The following is a 23,328-nucleotide window of genomic DNA, read 5'->3' as shown; positions in this document are numbered from 1 at the left end:
ATTCATGACCCCTGTATATAGCAACGTGAAGCAAGAGAATTCAAGCGAGACACAGGAAAAGCGTCTTCTCGCGGAAGCGGTCATTACCATCTAATGCATCAAATCAGTTTTGGGGTTAACATTTTTTGAAATATCCAATCAAATTAAAGAATTTTCACAGTCAGTATAACGGGTATATAAAGACCGATGATAACCAAATTCATCACTTTGTGGTGGACCAGACGGTCAGGTAAGTCACTCTTTCTAAAGAATAATCTAAAATAAAACTTAATCATATTTTAATGGAAAATGTTAAGATTGATTTTTCTAAGTTGTGGTTATTAATGATAAACTTTTTAATTATACTGATATGTGTTTTTCTTTAGGTTGTGATTATCTCAGAAAAAGTTTAATTAATTTTAATAACACTTTGAATCTATTAAATTGTTATTTATTTGACTTTTTTTTATTTGTAGAAACAGCCTTAAACAGGGTTTACTGTATTCAACTGAAGAGGCTAATTTAGTCTAAGTATTACAATAAAATATGAATACAAGCAATTTAGACATGATTAACAATATGGAATTAAAATTATGAATTCTGAGACATTGCTGCACATGAACACGGTGTACCGATATAGGGCGATGTTATTAGCTCACAACGGACAGGGGAGCGTTAACGTAACATGTCCCCGTTATTATCGGGAAGACCTGTCCGACTCAAGTTCATGTGAGCCTACTTCGGTGGGCGGAGCTCCGTCCCTGGTGACAGGGATGTTGATGGCCGTGCAATGGTCTTGAAACTGTGGTTTCTTAATCAGAGTTCAGTACTATCTAAATAAAATTATATAAACATATATATATATATATATATATATATATATATATATATATATATATATATATATATATATATATATATATATATATATATCTCCTAATGCAAAATTTTCTGTTAATATTTGTTTATTTTAATTATTTTCAGATTAGTTGTCTACAATGAAGTCTGTCATATGTAATGTTTGTGGAGCATCATTTACACATTCATCAAATATGTATCGCCACTTAAGGTCAGCTCATAAAAGTTCTGGGCACAAATGCACTACCTGTGGCATGCAATTTAAAAGAAAAGATAACTTTCAACGCCACATGAGAATACAGCATCCAATGACACGTGTTCCAATTAATTCCGGTGCTGAGAATCAAAACATTCCAGTAGACGAGAACGACATTGAGATCTCAACAGAACCTCAAGAAAATAATCAAATTGGAGGAGGCCTTACTAGCAATGAAACCAATGATTGCATTACAAAAGAAGAATCAATAAATGGAAATCTCAAGGTTTACAATTTACCCGCTTTAAATAAGACGAAATTTGACCCCCTTCAATTCTTACATTCCAACTTTGACAAAATTAAGAAAATTCTGAGGGCTGCCTTGTTGAAAAAACAAAGTATCAAATGGTATTTAACAATGCAAGTCCGATTCAGACGGAAATGGTGGAGCCTCATTTTCATGGACGTTGTCATATTGCATTAAAAGTCGTTGATTTGGAACAAAGCCTACAAGATAGCATCAAAAAGATAATGACTTCATTTTTAGAATATCAGAGACAGGGTAGCAATTGGACACTCGATAAAATTATAGGATTGACCTTAAATGTCGCTAAATACAAACCTTTACGAGGATCAAGTTTTATCCCACTGCCAATCAGACTGAGAGTCAAAAAAGCCATTGTGAACGTACAAAATACAGATCAGAAATGCTTCCAATGGGCTATCTTATCTGCGCTACACCCAGCAGCACACCATGCCCAAAGGGTTTCAAATTACGTTCCATATGTTGATGAACTGGACTTTACTGGAATAGAATTTCCAATGCAGATGAAGGACATTATTAAGTTCGAAATCCAGAATGGCATATCTGTCAATGTTTTTGGTTATGAAAAAGGACATGTTTATCCCATTCATTTGACAAAGCAGCGTTTCGAGCGTCACGTAGATCTTTTAGTGATAACAAACGGACAACGATCACATTACTGCTGGATTAAAAACTTTAATAGACTTCTAGCAGATCAAAACAGCGATCGCAACCAGTATTTCTACTGCTGCTATTGTTTACATGGCTTTACAAAAGCAAAACTGTTGGAAAAGCACAGACCTTATTGCAAAGTACATGGAGCTCAAAGGATAGAAATGCCTTCAGAGGAAAATAAGTGGCTGAGCTATTCTGACGTTTCCAAGCAACAGAAAGTTAGTTTTGTCATATATGCAGATTTTGAGTGCATATCCTCCAAAATTTCAACATGCCAACCCAACTTGTCTAAGCCAAGTACAACTAAGCTAGCAAAACACACTCCTTCAGGGTTTACATATAAGATTGTTGGACCTGATGACAATCTTACGGAAGATCACGTGACATACCGAGGAGAGAATGTTGCCGAAACGTTTGTTGACCACATGGTGCAAGTGGAAGAAAGGTTGATGAAAATTCTCCGGAACCCTTTGCCTCTTGAGATGTCAACAAACGATGAAAAATTGTTTCAAACTGCTGAAAAATGCCATATATGTATGCAAGAATTGGGTGCAGATCGTGTTCGAGACCATTGCCACGTAACTGGAAAGTTCCGAGGTGCTGCACATAATACATGCAACCTTAACCTGAAACAACGGGAACGCATACCTGTATTATTTCACAATTTAAGGGGATACGACTCCCACATAATCATGCAAGCAATTGGAAAAATGAAAAACAAAACACTGAGCTGCATTCCACAGAACCATGAAAAGTACATATCTTTTTCAATGGGAAAACTGGATTTTATTGATTCCTTTCAATTTCTGTCAACATCTCTAGAAAAACTTGTGAAAAACCTTTCAAAGGAAGGTGTAGAGAAGTTTAAGCACCTTCATCACTATATTGAAAAGCAGCATCCAGGTCAAATTAACGAAAAGATGAATTTACTCATGCGCAAAGGGGTGTATCCCTACGAGTACATGGATAGTATAGATAAATTTGGAGAAAAATGTCTTCCAGAGAGATCAGCTTTTCATAGTAGTATTGATGATCAGGATTTGTCAGAAGCTGATTTTTATCATGCACAGTCTGTTTGGAAAACATTTGAGATGTCCGACTTAGGAGACTATCACGATCTCTATATGGAAACTGACGTCATTCTTTTAGCCGATGTATTTGAAAACTTTAGAAATCTTTGTCTTCGTATTTATGGACTAGACCCAGCACATTTTTACACTGCCCCGGGACTGGCATGGCAAGCGGCTCTAAAAATGACAGACGTTCATTTAGAACTTATTACAGACCCTGACATGCATCTATTCATTGAAAGGGGTCTGAGGGGAGGCATTTCTATGATATCACAAAGATACGCCAAAGCTAACAATCCATATGTAGAAGATTACAATCATAGCCAACCAAACAATTACCTCATGTATCTAGATGCAAACAACTTATATGGATGGTCAATGAGTCAAGCTCTTCCAACACACGGATTCCGATGGCTTTCCAAGGAGGAAATAAATTCTTTTGATATTCAAAATATCAGTGAAGATTTTAAAGAAGGCTACATTTTATCAGTGGATCTTGATTATCCAGCAGAATTACATGACCTTCACAGTGATTATCCGTTAGCACCAGAACCATTTGAAGTGAAACCAAATATGCTATCATCCTACCAGAAAGAACTACTCAAAGAGCTGAATCTTCTTGAAACATCAACTCGAAAATTAGTTCCGAATCTCCACAACAAAACCGATTACGTAATTCACTATAGGAATTTGCAGCTATACTTATCACTCGGTATGAAGGTCACTAAAGTTCATCAAGTGCTTGCGTTTCAACAGGAGCCATGGTTGAAAAAGTACATTGACTTTAATACAAACATGCGAAAAGCAGCTAAGAATGACTTTGAAAAAGACTTCTACAAATTAATGAATAACAGTGTGTTTGGAAAGACAATGGAAAATCTCAGAAAACGAGTAGATATTCAGCTTATTCACCGGGAGCAAAGGCTTCTTAAGGTTACAGCAAAACCAGGGTTCAAATCATTTAAGATATTCAACAAAGATCTGGCATCGGTGGAACTTACAAAACAGAATCTTGTCTTGAATCGCCCTATATACGTTGGATTTTCCATATTAGAAATGTCAAAGGTACTGATGTACGATTTCCACTACAACCATGTCAAATACACATATAGAGGAAATGCAGAGTTACTGTTCACAGACACAGATTCCTTATGTTACAATATATTTACAGAAGACTTGTACAAGGATCTGGAGAAAGTAAAGCACCATTTTGATTTCAGCGATTACCCAAGTGATCATTTTCTATATGATGACACCAACAAAAAAGGTCTTGGGTAAAATGAAAGATGAAACCATGTCAGAGCCTATGACAGAATTTGTAGGTTTGAGACCAAAAATGTATAGTCTTACCTATGGACCAAGTGAAAAACGCACAGCTAAAGGTGTCAGCAAATCGGTGATTAGATCGAAAATGCGCCATTCGTCGTACAAAGAATGTTTATTTCAAAGAGAATCTCACATGGAAACCATGATTACATTTAGATCAGAAAAACATCAGATACATACCATTGCCTTGAACAAAACAACTCTTTCCCCCTTTGATGACAAACGTTAAATATTGAACGATGGAATTCACACATTAGCTCATGGACATTGGAGAATTTCCCATAATGCAATGGCTTTGACTATTTAAGAAGTGACATGAGAGAGACTGGTCATTTGATGTTCTATAGTCAAGGAGTCAGCGTTGATCATCATGAATCAATGTAAATTCTGCCCAAAAACTTACGTGTGGCCTCATGATTTACAGCGTCACTTGAAACTGAAACACCCGAGGAAAGATAAAGGATATACCGCAAGTTTCAACCAACAGCAGGAATATACAATGTTAACCCAGCAGCAGCAGCAGCAGCAGCAAGAGTTATACAGCACTTTAAACAATCAACTGCAAGAAGAAACCTTTTTAACGCAACAAAAGATAAATGACGCTTCAAAGAAACAATACCAGGAAACACATCTTAAGCAGCAGCAGCAGCAGATTTTTCAATTCAAGCATCCATTTACTGCAAACGTATCGGGGCCAACCTCATGTGGAAAAACATACTTTGTCAAATTACTATTACAAAACTGTCTAACCAAAATTGCTCCCCCGCCAGAACGGATAATTTGGCTTTATAAACGGTGGCAACCTTTGTATGACTTCATAAAGGACACGGTATTCCCCAGCGTGGAATTCATTCGAGGAATACCAATGGATTTGGAAGAGGATTCTTTTTTAAATCCTCAAACAAGAAATGTGTTGATTTTAGATGATCTGATGTCAAGCACCTCCAAGGATTCCCGGATCAATGAATTGTTTACTGAAGGAAGCCATCATAGAAACCTCTCAGTCATCGCTATTAACCAAAACTTGTTCTACAACAAAGATCCAACCCAAAGACGAAACTGTCATTATCTCGTTCTGTTTAAAAATCCAATAGACAAATAACAAGTGATGACATTGGCTCGACAGATGTATCCTGGAAATACCCAACAATTGATGAGGCATTTCAAAGAAGCAACAGAAAAACCCTTTGGATATCTTTTAATAGATTTAAAACCGACAACGCCTGAATCAATGCGCATGCGCACTGAAATTTTCACAGACATGCCTATAAAAGAACACAAACCAGAAACAACAAGTCATTTGCAAAGATTTTCCGAAGAAGAAAGGACGCATCTAAATAGCTCTGGTGAAGTAAAGAGTCAAACTTTTGAATCCACTGATACATCTTTGCGTTCTATGATGGCATCTTGTGATGATTGTGGACTCGTATTTGATAGTACGCATGACCTCCAACGACATGTCAAGAGATGGTGCCCGGAAAATGATAATCGTAAACGACAACTCCCTCTGGATGATTATGAGGAACCACTTAAAAAGAAGCAGCATATCTTTCAGTCAGATGAATACGCAATGGACTATGACGATGATTCTCCTAATGCATCAACAGAAGAAGACTACTTCAAAAGAATGAAAAAAAGATCAAAGGTTAAAAATGAGGTTACGTGGACTGAAAAGTTCAAAAAATATCGAAAAGAGGGATTGACTAAAATGGAAGCAGAAAATAAAGCAAATAACAAAATGCAGGAAACCAATTTTATTGCATTTTTAGACCTATATGGAAGAACTATCCTGGACATTTTAGACTTGAAAGGTGGACAGATCCATGGAAAAATAATGAATAGTATTGAAAAGTTCCTTAAAAAGGGATATGAAAACTTACCGGCTGTTCGTATGGCTCTCAGGAAGTACAAACATCTCCTTGAGGAGATGATGTATTTAACAGACGATGAACAAACAGATGATGAAGATGATGACACAGATTCTGAAGATGAAACCGAGGATGAAAATGGTGAATAAATTGTCCTCTATAAATTTATGTAATATAGAACTTTTATTTCATTTTACCGCTGGAGATTGATGAGGAAACGTGTCTTGGGAGAACTATTTACGTGACATTTATTACAATCCAAATAATGCTGGTAGTTTTCTGGGACCAGACAAATTATTCCGGTATGTGAGAAAAGACGGTAAATATGTAATTAGCAAATACAAAATTAGGAAATGGTTGCAAAAACAAGAAGCTTACAGCTTGCAAAGACCACTACGGAGACGTTTTCAACGAAACAAAATAATGGTGACTGGTATTCATGACCAGTGGTCTGCAGATATCATGGATATGGCCAAGTTTGCCAAGTACAACGAAGGATTCATGTATATACTGGTCGTGATCGATGTTCTATCAAAGTACCTGTGGATGCGTCCTTTGGAAAACAAAAAGGGGGTTACAGTAGCCATTGCTTTAGAGGACATTTTCAAGGAGGGTAGAGTACCTAAAAGAATACGAACAGATAAAGGACAGGAATTTCGAGCGACGAAAGTTCAGAGACTCTTCAAAGATCATGATGTTCAACATCTTTATGCCCAGAATGAAACCAAAGCAGCAATTGCCGAGCGGGTCATCAAAACTATGAAGACGAGGATATATCGTTTTATGACTTACCAAAAGTCGTATGCATATATTGAAAAACTTCAAACTTTTGTCAAAAGCTACAATAGCACATATCACCGAACTATCGGTATGACTCCTAAAATTGTCAACAGTGGAAATGAAACAGCTGTGTGGTGGAAAATGTATTGGCCAAAGGATCACACAGTTATTAAAAAGACGAAGACTGTAAGAAAACCTTTTAGATTTAAAATCGGTGACCACGTTCGACTCACCCATCTCAGGAATCCATTTTCTCGCGAATATGATGAAAGGTGGACGGGTGAAATATTTATCATTTCTCAGAGGATTTTACGTGGTGGTTTACCTGTCTACAGAGTAGAGGATTTTGACGGAGATGAAATCAAAGGATCTTTTTATCAATCAGAACTTCAAAAAGTGGATGTGAAAGACGATGATCTATGGAAAGTTGAAAAAATATTAAAGACTAGAGGAAAGGGAAATAACAAACAATATTTCGTCAAATGGTTTTATTATCCAAAGAAATTTAATTCTTGGATCAATGCGTCTGATGTTTCAAATCTATGATATAGGAGAGTGCACTACCCTGGACAGGTCAAACATCAGATTCCATCTTTTCAGAAAGAGCGTACATAAACACAGATCGCTTAAGTATGATATGATGGATGGTAGACGACTCTCATAGTGTAAATAAATGTATTGTACATTATAGACTAGGGTGTAGGTCATTGTAAAATGGACATGGGATGGCTCTCCAACCCATACTTAATAATTGTAACGGGGAAAATAAAAATCTAATTAAAAAATAAATGTTGTCTCTTGTCACTGATTCAAATTTTGTTAGTGCAACTCCTGATTGTGTTTGAATCAATTATTGTTGTATAAGCGAGGACTATCTATAACACCTTTGTTGGCGAGGACTATCTATAACACCTTTGTTGGCTACTCTATGATATAGGAAGACTAATTCAAATGATTCTTTTTGGAAAAATAATATCATTAATGAAAATGATTACATAATGTCATAAAAGCCTTAACTCTTTGAAAGTTACTCTAAAGTTAGTTGAATTGAATCTGTGTTAGAATCGAATGCGTTTGAAACATTTTGAGATTACTAAGTGTGTATAATTATATAATTAATTTAATTGACACTCCGACTAGGCATGACAGAATCATATCGTTTCAAAAATTATGTAATTAATAATCAAAATATAATTAATTTTAATTAATATTTCATAATTAATTTGTTAATTAAATTCATTAGATGACGTCATGGGTATCCTCACACCCTGGGAGGATACCAGGAGGATCCTCCATAGTAACTCTATGGGAGGACACTGGTCCAGAACCCTGGTTTTTCCCCTACTTGTGTGAAAGAAAAAATGGTGAAGTCAACAAACTCATATATCTAAAGAATACAAAACTTGAACAGGTCTAGGAGATCAGGTGGCTAGGATGAGAAAGCATCGCTTGACCGGTAACACTTACTATGTATCAAGTAATTCGTAGTCAAAATGGTATAATAGCAATGGGCTAAAAGTGTCTGTCAAACCCAACAATAGGTTGTATATGTATTTGCAAACAAGGTCATTATAGCGACAAAAATTACTTAAAATAAAAGTAATATTTTTTTTTATTCTTGCAGAAGAGTTCATCCTCCTCCCACTTTCCATTACATATTTTTAAATCTAAACAAATAAGTTACAGGTAGCTTAACGTTTCTGCAACTGTTTTCTTTTGTATTTCTGATCTTGCTTTTGTATTAGAAAGTTCAGCTGTCCTCCATTCATCGTCGCTAACCACGGCTGAAATGTACAATCCTCTGCCATTCTGGCCGTGGTTGAATATAAAGAGAATATTTCGTAGCTCATAAAATCATTGACAAATGCGAGTAAAACATCGTCGGAAAATGACCTTTGGCACCACCTTGCTATACCCAGTCGCTGTTTACGTAATATTTCTTGTATATTGGTGATTACAATTTCAAAAGAAAAAAATTATATTCATTGATTTAACAAAATGTCACGCAGTAAAGGCGTGATTATTCAAGATATGATCAAGCATCCTCACGGAAGCTATATTCGGACTCCGGACCGTGGCTTGAGAAGAAGCAATAATCTTAGCTGATTGAATACTATAAACACAACAAAATACTTGTATTTGATAAGACATTTCGTTTATACACAATATATAAATGAACTAGTTTGAAAATACTCTCTACATATCGGAACAAAAACAAAGTTAACAATATAAATACAATCAAATGAAAACAGTCCAATGAAAATTTTATCATTCAAATAGGAGGTGCATAGATTTACAAGAAGCGTTCAAATTTGCACATGTGAGTTGAATACTGATTTTCTAACTGGCTTTAACTTTGTTATCTTCATAATTCTATTATATATTATTGGCTCTTCTATAAAATTCAATAAAATGATAGAAAAATAAATGATATATTTATGGAACTTGGGTAGATTTTATAATAACCCTCAATTTTTCTTGAATGCCATGAAATAATTTTGTTTACTGTAAAGATTCCGCTCTTCAATATGTGTACCAACCGGTTTATAATAATTTTCAAACAATTCAGACGATTTATGCAAAAATTTTAAATGCTCCTGGTTTAAATTGGTTCATAAAGGATAAAATTTCCACGGCGTTCCAAATTGTATTAAACTTTTTTCTTTTCTCAAATCATCAAGTTTCTTTTAAAAATTTGTTTGCGAATTTAATTGAAGAGCTTGTCAATAGCAGAGCAAACAAGACCTAAATCTCCAAAATCTTCTAAACTCCTGATAACAATTATCCTTCTCTCTCTCAAGAGGGCACTGTTATCTTAAACGCCCATTCATTTTCCTCTCTCTCAATTTATTGAGAACTTGTTCTGTAAAACACTACCTCAAGTGAACGGTTATAATTCTTAGCGAGAAATTCTGTCATTTCTATATTCGATGATAAAATATTGTGCAAACATGTGCTAAAGTATGTCATTGAGGATTTCTCATTATGTAAATAACAGACTATTTAGGTGGGTTTAGACATTCGTGTTATTGGAAAAAGGGTACATTTTTGCCGTGGATAGTATAAGGCAGATTAGTGTTTTTTTTAGTAAAGAGAGTTATGTCGAGTGTGTCCTCGGAGGACCTTGTGCCTTCGCCCTCAGAGAACGCTGGACTTAAAGATGGTACCATCAATCCTGTCTTTAGGAATAATGACGAAGTAAGCGAGAAAGAATTTCCCATTGAGGACAGCTCGGATTTAGGGGAGAGATTCTTGGATGACTTTAATTTCCCAAATTTCGAAGAGGAAAAGCAAAGTGAATTAAGATCCGATGGTGATAAAAAGCAAAATAAGGAGGAGGAGGAGTCTCAAAAGGAAAATGATAGTGGCAGATCAACAACATCATCTCTAGAACAGGCTACAGAAAATGATACTCTACCGCAATCAGATAAACCCAAACCGACCACAGAAAAAGAGTCTTTGCATGACAAAAATGAAGAGTGCCAAATTAGAGGTGATTTTAATTCAGAAACTAAAAAAGAACAGCCCGCTGTCCAATCCAAACATTCTTCAAAATCGGTCACTAAATCAAAGGGAAATACAGACAGTACTACAAAAAGCCTAGACTACATGTGGGGACCTTTATTTCAAGAACTACCTTCTAAAACCGTATCATTTACTCCACATTATGCAATAAGAAATAATTCTCGGACACAAGGCATTCTACGCCAGAGGAAACCACACCTTCAATTAGGGCCAAAGAACTTGGGTACAAAAGTAAATCACACTAATAAATCGAAAAGCCAAGAAGATGAGAATAAATGGCACCACATTACCCGTGATATAATTCAGGCTATATTTGTCCGTTTATTGCTGATTTGCCATAGTTTTCTATGTGTCTGGAGAGCTGTTGACGTGAGGAAGGATGAACGATATTGGTGCCTCGCTCTCACCAATGTTGTTCTAATACTAGAGACAATTTACACCGTTGTAAAACGACAGGGAAGGGATCCAAAATGGTAAGAATTCTTGCGTATTGTTTCGTTCGATGTTATTCGTTAAAAAGAAAGAGAGAGAGAGAACCAATCTTCAATTCTTAAATTTTTAGGAATTGCCGTTCTAATGCTATTGCTTTGTTTGTGCTTATTAGGATTTGTCCATGTTTTGTGATTTATCTTGGAGGAACAGTTCCTGCTCTTTGGTTTCTACAGATTGACAAACTAGACCGATACAATGCAGCTCTAACGGCGAACATCTCTAATCTGACCGATTCCTTACAAGAAGCATTGTCTTCTATAGATGGGGTACGAATAAGCAATTATGTTGTACTAGGCACTTTTTATTTATTTGTTTATTTTTAAGAGTTTTCCTACAGCAAAACAGTTATAACATTAACATCTTTGCTCATCAAAAAGAGTACTATGCTTCATTATATCTGTGCATGCATACGTTGAATTCAATGATTAACTTCTGATCTGTTTTCATAATCCAGATACAGATTCCCATTTACTTAGATCCGGATACATGGGTGGCCATTTTGGAACAGATTTTGCTTTTTGTTTTGGTTGTTGGGCGCATGCTTCTTCCACTAGGGCCGCTGTCACGAGAAGAACTCTCTCAGCTGCTCTTCATTTATATTGGATCGGGTTCAGACGTCATGGAGCTATTTGTAGTTTTCGATGAGCCACAGTTTCGTACCAATTCTCCGTTAAAGTATGCTACATTAACGGTCTGGTCTGTTAGTCTCTTACAATTTACTTTCGTCCTTACTGCAGCTAAAAGCCCAAAGAAGATCCGATTGGGAACTTCAGAGGATAGATACCATGATGTCAAAGGGAAGCGTTCAATGTTCGGGATCGAGATTCTTAGCCTATTCCTTTCGTTCTTACTGATGGATGGACCTTATTGTGCACTAAGACTATATGCCATCATCGTGTATAAAGTTGTGAGTTATGGCATCATATTCTTCACATGTAAAAATATTCTGATGTTGGTTTTATTAATGTATCGGATGTTTATTATTTGTATTAAATATAGAAACAGGGGTAAAGAACAGCGACAAGCCCTACAGGAGATTGCGCACCGAAAATATGCTACAAATATGCAAAAAGTATAATTATTTTAATATGCTTTTTAAACAGTATTGCATTGCGTATTCCTTTTTTTGAACGGTTAACAGTATTCAGATAGAGTATAACTATTAGATTTCCAATTTTGTATGTATGTATGCTTCAGTATAGCCATTGTTGTGCGTTTGTTTGAAAAGTGACTGCATGTAATTCAACTCTTTGTCAAGTGTCAAGAGACTTGTATTGACAGGCTTTTTAAGGGCTTTTTGAATTGGCGTAAGTCCTTAAATATCAAGACTCGATTTACAAAATATGTACGTAGATAGGTATGTATATATTACAATAAAATATAACATTTAAAGACACCTTTCCTAAATGTAATACTTCATGTATATTAAATCATTTCAGAGCTGCAAACGTTACATTTTTGTTATTTTTATAACGTATATCAGTGATAGTTTATAATGTAGTATATATTTTTTTTAATTTGAAAAGAAAATTTAATAAATCTATAATTGTTTTAACCTTTTTCGTGCTTGTTAAGTTGTATTCTGTATCCACGTAGTTTCCTTTGAATTTTTTTCTTCTTTTTGCTGGAAAACAGTTAATGACTAATAAAAAAGTGTGATAGTCATATCCATGTAGGAAAAGAAAATTACATGCTTTTGAGCATCAGCTGGGAATAGTAAATTAATGTTGCTATACAAAGCATATATAATCCTCCAAGCTGTTGAACAAACACGATCACTTCAACTTCATGAGCTTAATCAAATGTTGACAAACGAGATATTTAACTATAATCTGGGGTGTTCCCTCGAGGATTTGGTTATACATACCTACCTGAGGACCATGATTGTTTCACCACCTGAAACTCTGCATAAACAATTTACTCTGCTACAAATATCAAGGTGTTCAAGTGTTGCTTAACGTTAAACGGGACGTATACGGTGTAATTCTTACCTACATTTCAAAAGTATGTAAAGTGTTAAACGTTGTTCTCTATTTTATGCATACCTGTTCATAATTATTTGTTTGGGAGATTACATCATGTACCTAAGTAAAAACTGTCTCTAATCCCCTACTGACATTACTTTATAAAATATATTCAAACCCTATCAGGCAGTGTTTTCAATACTAGCTTCACATGACATTTGTTTAAGATGATATTTTTTTCTGATTTCATGTTATTTTCCTATCTAAATGCAATGTCATTATTAAACAAACTTGTCATATTAGTTTATAAGGGGTGGAAGGAACTACCGGCTATTTTGAGAAACGGTACAGCAGTCATTCAAATAATATTCAATTAACTTGGGATTTAAATGGGATGACATTGATTCATTTTATTTGCTTGTTAATTGTTTATTGCCATGGTACCCTTGGTGGGAAGCTAAAAAGATTCTTCGTTTTATAAATTAGTTATGTTATCAGTCATTTGTTTATTACGATGTGTCTCCCTTAATAAAAAGTTTGATGGATAATGGGTTACACCCACACATATTAAAGTTTTTACAATGGTTTATGGCATTACGTTCCCTTCAGACTGGTTTGTTAATAAAGTAAGAGTTATCTCTGGCGTGTGCGTTTATTTTTATTGAAGACATTTGAGACAGGAAGATTATTAGTTCATTTCATTTGAGAAGTAGTCGTCAATTCGTTGTTGAAAGCTTCCAACTCTTACCTTCCATCACAGTTTGTGTTTAATTTCCTACTAAATAGTACATGTTATGTTATTTAGAGTGACGATAAATCCATCTAGGTATGGTGCTTTCGCAAAAGCGGGGAACAAAACATCAGTCCGCGGGGCTGAACCCAAAACGTTAACTTTAATTTCTATCAAAAGGGCAAACGTATATGTACGCATTTTGCAACATTTTAAAGGGGACTTTATTAAAAAAATATTTTGGAGTTAAAAGGCAGAAACTCCAGAAAAAAGACATGCAAAAAAAAAAAAATCATTTCTTTGATTCTGAAAATCAGCAAAGCCATTGAACACAAATTATTTTCATGTAATTTTCAGAGATAAAACTAATGGAGTTAGTTACACTTAAAAATCCCAAAAGAAACGCTGTTTAATTATTTTATATTGCACTGGTAGCTTCATGTAAATTTCATGTAAATTTCTCATAAAGTGATATGTATTGGGGACTTTGAGATGCCTGCATTTTCTCTTTGCACGGATAATTTCATACACTTTACAAAAAAAAAAAAAAAAAAAACAAACAAACAAACAAACAAACTTTTTACAGAAAAATCATTCGTTCTTTGTTGTTTCGGGTAGAATGATCTCCTTCCTTCCCTGAGATAAATTTAGAAATTTATTTCAGAATTAAGGATTATCTCCCTCATGCATAGCTCTGATCCTTCGACGTATTTGTCTCCAGTCTTTGGCACCCCTTTTTCAGCTCTTCAAAGTTTGTTTATTTAAATAATTTCGGATTTCCTATATTTCGACATGAGCATCGCTGAAGAGACATAATTTGTCGTAATGCGCATCTGGTGTATCAAAATTGGTACTGTATAAGATTTACTTTAAATTAAGGACCTATTTTAACATTACTGATTGTATGATCGAAGACTTCAATATCAATACAGATATAACACTTCTCACAAGATCTAAATATTTCAGGCACAAAAAGTCATCCTAGATTCTCTTACATTTGCGGTTCTAGGGATTTAAAATAATTACTTTAAAAAAAAAAAAACAACACAATCACACAAATAAATTATTAAAGTTATAAATGTAGTAGCTACTTTTGGTTCCAATTGAGACTGTCACATTCAATTTTAACTCTGAAATGCAAAAAATAAGTAAATTTAATATATAAGAGTTGACGTCTTTATGCACATTTATGCACATTTTACTATGTTTTGGACTTTTCTAGTATATAATGCACGATAATTCAAATAGTTTTATAGACTCTATGTCATGAATTAATCAACAAACCAAATCTCCATCACCCCTCAGTGGACCCTAAACCTCGAATACAAAAAAAAGATGTACAATTCTTTATCTCTATTTCTCGATAGAATACAATTAAGGAATTTTCCAAAAATTATATCTATATATAATTTGACCTTTAAAAATATGCAATGGTTTGTTTTTAACAATGCTTTCAAAAAAAGAGAAAAAAATCCGGAACACAATATACATGTAAGAAACCAACCTGATAAGATAGCACAATTGAAAGTAGGCTATACTATGCTCCATCAATTACTGATTACTGATTATTGTCAATAAAATCCCAGAGATTGAGGTGACATCTTAATCAATAAGTACGTACTAGTATCTTTGTTATCTGATTTAAAACTTTATCAACTACAAACAAGAAATGATGTTATCATCAATTGACAGCTGGGAAACTGTCTTAGATTTATAAGATTTTAAATGATCATGTCAGATCCATGTCATTGCTCCAGACAAGTATTATGTTATGCTCGTCCCCTGATGTCAAAGATTTACGGAAACAACTGAGCGTCTCGTTGAACCTTTCCAGAATACGAAACAATCCATGAAAAAAAACAAACAAACAAAAAGACCGTCTTTTGCCGTTGCATGTGTATGAAAAATTCACAGAGGTCGGTAACATACTAAATGCTTGATTTAAAGTGATATGATCACTGTATCATTTTTGTTTACATGTATATAGTGATTAGTGGTCACGTAAAATCAAGCTACCGGCCCCTCCTGAAAAAAATGTAGTGGAGAATCGGATAACTATCAGATATCAGGCTGGCAGCAACGGTTTTCAAAAAGGGGGAACCTCCGAAATAACTTGATAAGCCAAACAAACAAAAAAGCAAAAAAAAAAAAAAAAAAAAAAAGGGGGGGGGCTGCCCCGAGTACTAAGGGACAGCATATCATTAAAATGTGTATTCATTTTTTTTTTTACGAAATACAGGCTTAAAGTAAGCATTAAAAAAAATGTAATATTCTGAACGGAATGTAAGCACATCTTTTTTTTTTTTCCTTAAAAGAGTAGCTCTGAGCTTGTGCCTTGAGCGGATTCGGGAATCTTGGGCCCACGTCGGCTTATAATTCTTTTGACAAGCAAAGAAAACAATTATCAACTCCGAACCCGAAAATTTTAATTTGGGGGGGGGGGGGTAATAAATAGCACAAGTCGCTTTCCTTCATATTTATGTCCGTTCTTGCCATTTAATTAGGGGACCATGTTTCTAGGGGACAATGTCATTTTGGGTACTTTACTATAATACAAGTAATAGCTTTTCAAAAAGCTTGCCTGACTAATCTATCAATATCTATGGAACGTATAAGCAAGAGAAGTGCTAAACGTTTCCGTCATCAAGGAGCGACATAGTTGCGATACTTCATTACACAAGATGTACAATTGATTTTCTCAAATCTCATAACCAAATACTGCAGATTAACAAATATCTAAGACATGCCACTATTCAATCATTTATTAGTTAGTCCACGGGCTGACAAGTTACGTTGGGATGAAACTCTAACTTTAAGTGCGATAGCGTAGATTATAATTTTGGGGAAAATAGTTAGATGATTCTAAAGAAATTCATATTACATGTACTCTCTTACTAGAGGGCGCGCTTCTCTGCAGGTCAGTGATAGATTGATGAGACGGCCTCTTTTTATAGACTGGTCTGTTTTCCGTCGTTCTCGACGTCGAAGTAAATTATTAACAGTTTTAACTGCCTTTTCTTGAAGTGTTTGAGACAAAAATTCTTCAATGCTGCTCTAGAACTCAAAGTAAATGGACTGTACACTTTATAGCTAGAGCAAAACAATACACTAATACCCCCCCCCCCCCCGGACGAAACTCACGCGCTGATGGTCTTACCATATACATGTACACATGTATTATAAATAAGTTTAAAAATACATCTTTATGTGCAGTTTTAAAATTGTTCAGTTTTTCTTTTCAATCGATTTCAGGACATTTCTCATAATTATAATAACGTGCTTTTATATGAAATGAAAACTAGTACAGATCATGATGTCTTCTTCATTTTGCCGATTCTTTGCTTAGAACCTTACGGGAGTTAAGCCCATTCCTCTATGGGAACTGACCTACTCCTGTCACTATCCTTGTTCATCACAAAGCATGAAATAATATGCTACTGGCTGACTTTCTAAGCTTTTTTAAAAACCTAACCTTGTAACATGCATTATTAATAAATGTAATATTGAAAGTAAAGGTGGGAAACGGAAATGTATGAAAGTTTTCCATATGAGTGTACTATTTTAGGTTTCATTCACATACAATTCTCTCACTTGTTGAATTTGCAGAAAGAGGGATTAATATAAGCCTTATGGCTTGTTTCCCAATTCTTTTGTATTTATTACTAGTGTATTGTACCATTGTCAATTTCTTCAATAAAATATTGTTTAAACTAAACGGACTGAATCAAGAAGGGATGACCCATTTACTAAGTCGAGGGAGTTTGCTTATGATTGGACTAGTTCACTTATGGGATATATAGTAAGAATAAGCAGCAAATCCATTGCTTTAGTGTTGCCTGCCCATATACAATGTGTTCTTTTAAAAATGAGATAAAATATACTGTTAATAAAAAATCTGAAGCTTAAGAATCAGGTTAAAAGAATAAACGTTATTTATTTCCATAGAATATCACCCATTCACCCATCACCCATTCAAGAGAACAATCCAAGAAAAAGGCGCGAAGATAATTTACATGTGACATTTGGCGCGAAATGATTTTGCCACCCCTTTTGTAGAAGGCAAATGGACTGATCCAGTAGTCTAGAAACGCAGAAAAAATGTTACACGGACATGCCCGTACAAAGAATCGCAAAGAATAAACATGTGCATGCCAAAAAACTGAAGGAATTAAACACATCATTATTTTGCATCAGTAATGCGATTTTTTCTTCAGCAAACTGTATTTGTTTAAATGCAGGTAACAAATTCCAGAGTAAATCAGCTTCCAGAAAATCTAGTTCATTAAGAATGATCGCTTAGTTTCGGATCTTGAAAAAATTAATCCTTATACTGCCTGACTCACGTGGCGTCAGGCAATGAATTCAGTTACTCCGAAAATCCCAGGCTGAAAGGGGGGGGGGCGGTACTTTTCGCCCTATACATATTGTCACCGGCGACGATATGTTCTACCTTCATTGTACATATTGTCGTCCATCATTGACACCGGTGAAAGTATGTGCGGAGATGAGCCTTAATAATCATATTTTAAAGACAAAGTGTACCCTACATGTTGGCACATACTGGTATTGTGGTCGGTGACTTGGTATGATGCATTTTTCTCGCCAGTAACTTATTTTTTGAAGAATGTTGCACTGGGGTCGGAGAGGAAGCTAAAGAGAGCTTTTCTTGGGGCCCGTTTAACAAAAGAACACACGACTAAGTCCAAAAACTTCAGTTGATTGTAAAATCTTCAAAAGTAAGTTTTCAGTTTAAAAAAATGCTTGCATAAAATATCTTTCTAAGTTCTTTTTGATAATTTAAAGAAGAAAGTTATTTGTATAATAAAATTTTGATCATATTAACTTTACTATTCTCCCTCTTCACACTACAACTTGTAACTAAATATAGCAGTTAAAAACATTTGATTTTTCCTTTTTTGAACATGCAATCTCATGAAAACAGAATATAATTTTCGATTATCATTTTGGTGTAAACTCAGGCATATCAATATACATGGAAAAACTCAAACTATTACACTACATTGCGCAAAATGAAATATGTCTTCGTGCCCATTCTGTGTTAGTAGTCCCAAACCGGTGAAACCGGAGGGGACTATAGGTTTCCTCCTCGTCTGTCTGTCTGTCCCGCTTAGTTTTCCGCACTTTTCCCTAACGCTTGCAGATTTTTGGCGTGTGAGTGTACCTTGATGAGTTAGAGATCAAGTTAGCATTTTGTTCCTCTTCAATGATTTTTGATGGAATTACGGCCTTTTTAATATTTAAGGGGAACCAGATTACATTTGCCGGTAGGGGACTGGTATTACTTATGCAATGCTCTTAGAATGACTTTAAAACACCAACTGCATTCACAACATACAAAAAAGTAATCCTTTAGCCGTTCTAACTTTGGGTAACAAACTGCTGTGCAGTGAAGAAAGGCAAATATTGTCGGAAGACATGTATAATTTTTCAGCCGGCGGCAGTTTGTGTCGGTGGAGGGCAATATGTGCAGTGATGTTAAGTGTATCTTGTCATGACCCTCTCTCCCTCTAGATCAGCACATGAGCGTTGTAGCTATTGCATAGAAGTAGGTTTTTGAATTAATGGTTTATTTTGCTGAATTGTTTACTTCTTACAGTGCAGGGAACTAATTTTGTTACATAAACCAGCATCAGCATAATCATTAGTAGCATCAGGATCGAGCTAGCATCAGCATTTAAAAAACAGCATTACCAGGATCAGCATCAGCAAGCAAAGGATAAAACAAGCATTGACCTACATAAAATCAGCATTATCCTACTAGCATCAGAAAATCAATGAGTTTTAATTCAGTAAAAAATTAAAAAAGAAAGAAAGAATATTGGTTAAAGTATTCACATTATTAATACATAGTGAGTTATTATGATCAAATAATTGTAAACGGCACTTTTATTGCTTTAAACGGCAATGCTGAAATTCATTATCTACTTCCGGTACAGTGCAGGGAACTAATTTTGTTACATAAACCAGCATCAGCATAAGCATTAGTAGCATCAGGATCGAGCTAGCATCAGCATCAGCATTTAAAAAACAGCATTAACAGGATCAGCATCAGCAAGCAAAGGATAAAACCAGCATTGACCTACATAAAATCAGCATTATTCTACTAGCATCAGAAAATCAATGAGTTTTAATTCAGTAAAAAATCAAAAAGGAAAGAAAGAATGTTGGTTAAAGTATTCACATTATTGATACATAATGAGATATTATGATCAAATAATTGTAAAAGGCACTTTTATTGTTTTAAACGGCAATGCTGAAATTCATTATCTACTTCCGGTAGCATGATGCTACTTCCGGTAGCATTGACCTAATTATAAAACAGCATCAGGATAAGGATTACTAGCATTAAATCAGCAAGCAAAGGAAGCATTCAAATCAGCAAGCAAAGGAAGCATTCAAATCAGCATCGATGCTGTAACAAAATTAGTTTCCTGCACTGTAGCATGATGCTACTTCCGGTAGCATTGACCTAATTATAAAACAGCATCAGGATAAGGATAACTAGCATTAAATCAGCAAGCAAAGGAAGCATTCAAATCAGCAAGCAAAGGAAGCATTCAAATCAGCATTGATGCTGTAACAAAATTAGTTTCCTGCACTGTAATAGGTAGACAGTGCTTCACTTGGGGGGGGGGGGGGGGGGCAGAGAGGTAATGCATCATGGTGAAACTCGAGAGCCCTTCATGTGGACACTGGCATCACTGACTGAGCTAGTCCGAAATATCTGACGTTTTCCGGGCTTTTTTTTTACGATTTTGATATTTTACGTACCAGGAAAACCTCATAACCGGCGCCATTACGAAAACTGGAAATTTCACTGACTCCAACCGGAGTTGATTTTCGATACTTGCGAACCGATTTTAATGCCGAACTCACAATTTATCAATAGTACAATGCTTCTAGTACTCACCAATATCGATGAAAAGAAAACATCATTCCAAATTTCGATACGGGACTTGCAAGATTTTAAAATGCACGAAATGAAAACAAATCTCGACAGCCAGATAAAATGTTTTCATCGGATTGTATACCGTATAGCGGGTTATTTTAGCGGGGTGATAATTTTGGCTTATTTTAGCGTTTTGGTAGTAACCCACTAAAATTTTAATCGCTATAATATTCAGTATTCTTCTTAGTCTTCTTATGCTGTCTGGAACAGCTAGCTAAACCTCACACCTCACACTTGATCATTGAAGAACACATGGTAACTGGTTCCATATTTATTAACAAGCGAATTCATATTCCAATCAGTGAATGAGCGAATGAACCTAGGTGAGTGAGACAAAGTGAGCCTAAGTGAGCGAGTGAGTCTACACGAGCGAGTGAGCGAATGAGGTAAATAACTGAAATAAACAAAATCAAATACTATAATACTGATATACCAAAAAGACAATAACGGTGTTCCATAGAAATAGCTCACTTATAAACCTTATCATAATAACAAATTACTATAAAGCATACAAGATAAATTGAATAACAATAACTAATTCTCGTGACTTCAGTGACTTTAAACTTTACAAAAAATACCGGTCTGAATAAGTTTTCAATACACAAAAACTCTATAAATAATCACCAAACAACTTTACAAATAATAAGTATGAAGTTACAAAAGTTTCCTATAAAAACTTACATGGTAATAGGCCACAAATCGTAATAAGGTAGAATGTTACATGTACATCATCACGGATGGAACTCTAATGGCAGACTGAATGAAAACTTGCACGAGAAAATGAGGGAGATAACTCCTGACACAAAAGATTTCCACTCAACGAAGATAATTCAAAAATTTACAAAGAAGGATAACTCTTTCTGATATCTGAATAATACACGTATTTCACTCCGTATAATTACACAAAAAAGCAAACAAAAATAAATGAAAAATAAGAACTGTGACAGCACACTTCTTTTGCAACGTGTTTAAACCCTGTGTCCGCTAAAATAAATTACGCCAAAATTAATGGCATACATATGAGCAAGCAAAACGCCAAATTTTACACCCGCCAAGAAAACCCGCTATACGGTATTTTATAAACGAACCAAAAACCGATGTTGGTGAGTACTAAAAGTACTGTATTTTTTATAAGTTGTGAGTTTAACATTTAGTTCGGCTCGCAAGTATGGAAAATCAACCCGAGAATGCCGCCTCCAGTTGGAGGCGGCGAATTCCCAGTTCTCGTAATGGCGCCGGTTCTGACGTTTTCCTGGCACGTAAAATATCAAAATCGTAAAAAAAGCCCGGAAAACGTAAGATATTTCGGACTATGACTGAGCATGCGTCTGTTTATTATATAGAATCAGAAAAGTACCTATAGCATTGTTGTCATTTAGGTCTACAGTAATTTCAATGTTGAAATGGAAGATTTTTTTTAAAGAAATATGTTATGGTTGAAAAGAAACGATCAAAGTTTAAGTTTATTAAACTTCGAGGTTTTCGTCATAAGGTTGAAAATCGTAATGCATTTGAAAAGGTCTTGTCACGGGTAATGCACAGATGAAAAAAAAAGTTTATTCTGGGGCAAAGGTTACGGCCAGAGTTAAAACTTTTGAGGATACGTCAAATTTCAAGGTAAAGGTCACGAGAGGTTTTGTCAAGGGCAATGCACAGGTAAAATATGAAAGTCCTGTGTCTTCAAGTGCAAAAGCTACCGACAAGGTTAGAATTTTTTTAAAAAGAATAGCCTGGTCAAAAAAAGGTCAGGGTCATAAATTATAGTACAAAAGGAAAGGTCTTCTCACAGATAATGCATATGTAAGATATGAAAGTCCCGTCTTAGGTTCAAAAGTCACAACCAAAATTATTTTTTAAGTAGGTAAAAGGTCAGCTGAAGGTCATAAAGTAAAAATTTACAGTACTTCAAAAAAGTCCTGTCGCTGATAATGTACGTGTGAAATATATTTCATTTAAATTAAAACTTTTGAAAAGTATGTCAAACTTTATTGATCAAGGTCATAAGGTCAAAATCAAAGAATATTCTTTAATTTCTTGTAACAGATAATGCAGATGTGATTCTTAGAGCCCTATCTTTTCTTATTTAAAATGATAACCAGTTAATTATTTTTTTAAGTTGGTCAAACTTAAGGTAAAAAATCATAGTAAATATTTTTAAGTACAGGGTTCACATAAGAATCATGCAATAAGTAATAAGTCGATGTATTTAGATTGTTTTTTTCATATTTTGATGTTAGTAATAAAGCCAATATCAGAAATGTAAACTTATTTTAAGATTTCCTAGGTGACTGTTTCCATGACAATGACTTGCAACTTTAAGGGACACAAGTACAAATTTAAAGAAAAATACTGAAATTTTGCACTTTTGAAACTATGTTTTTAAGTAGATTTTTAATAAATTAATGATATCAGTTTTTTTCTATTGATTAACCAAGTAACTACGGAAGCCCGCTGAGGCCAGTTCAGAGAAAGAAAACAAATTTATGTCAATAAATAGTTTATGCATGTTGACCAGGACACGTGTATTTGTTTATGTTTACTTTGATGTTGTCTTTTGATAGGTATTTTTAGTTCAAGCATGCGCACTTGAT

The 23,328-nt window shown here is 34.8% G+C and overlaps 1 protein-coding gene and 1 pseudogene across 1 annotated transcript; both read left to right on the top strand.

The window, feature by feature from the left end:
- The first annotated feature begins 1,438 nt into the window (after positions 1-1,438).
- Positions 1,439-4,360, top strand: LOC133197853 (uncharacterized). The gene has a single exon (XM_061334042.1). The coding sequence runs from the start codon at positions 1,439-1,441 to the stop codon at positions 4,358-4,360; it is 2,922 nt and encodes a 973-aa protein (XP_061190026.1).
- A 5,795-nt stretch (positions 4,361-10,155) lies between these two features.
- Positions 10,156-23,328, top strand: part of LOC133197835 (uncharacterized) — a 50,577-nt pseudogene continuing 37,404 nt past the window's right edge.

This window comes from Saccostrea echinata, unplaced genomic scaffold (assembly GCF_033153115.1).
Source record: "Saccostrea echinata isolate AGI-Se365-2 ecotype Australia unplaced genomic scaffold, CSIRO_AGI_Sech_v1 ptg000001l, whole genome shotgun sequence".
NCBI classification, from domain to species: Eukaryota; Metazoa; Mollusca; class Bivalvia; order Ostreida; family Ostreidae; genus Saccostrea; species Saccostrea echinata.
Note: the sequence above shows the minus strand (reverse complement) of the source record. Positions and strands in the feature narration are given on the sequence as shown.

What these genes read in the sequence shown, in the direction of transcription:
- LOC133197853 (XM_061334042.1), top strand. Translation starts at nt 1,439, where the DNA reads ATGGTATTTAACAATGCAAGTCCGATTCAGACGGAAATGGTGGAGCCT.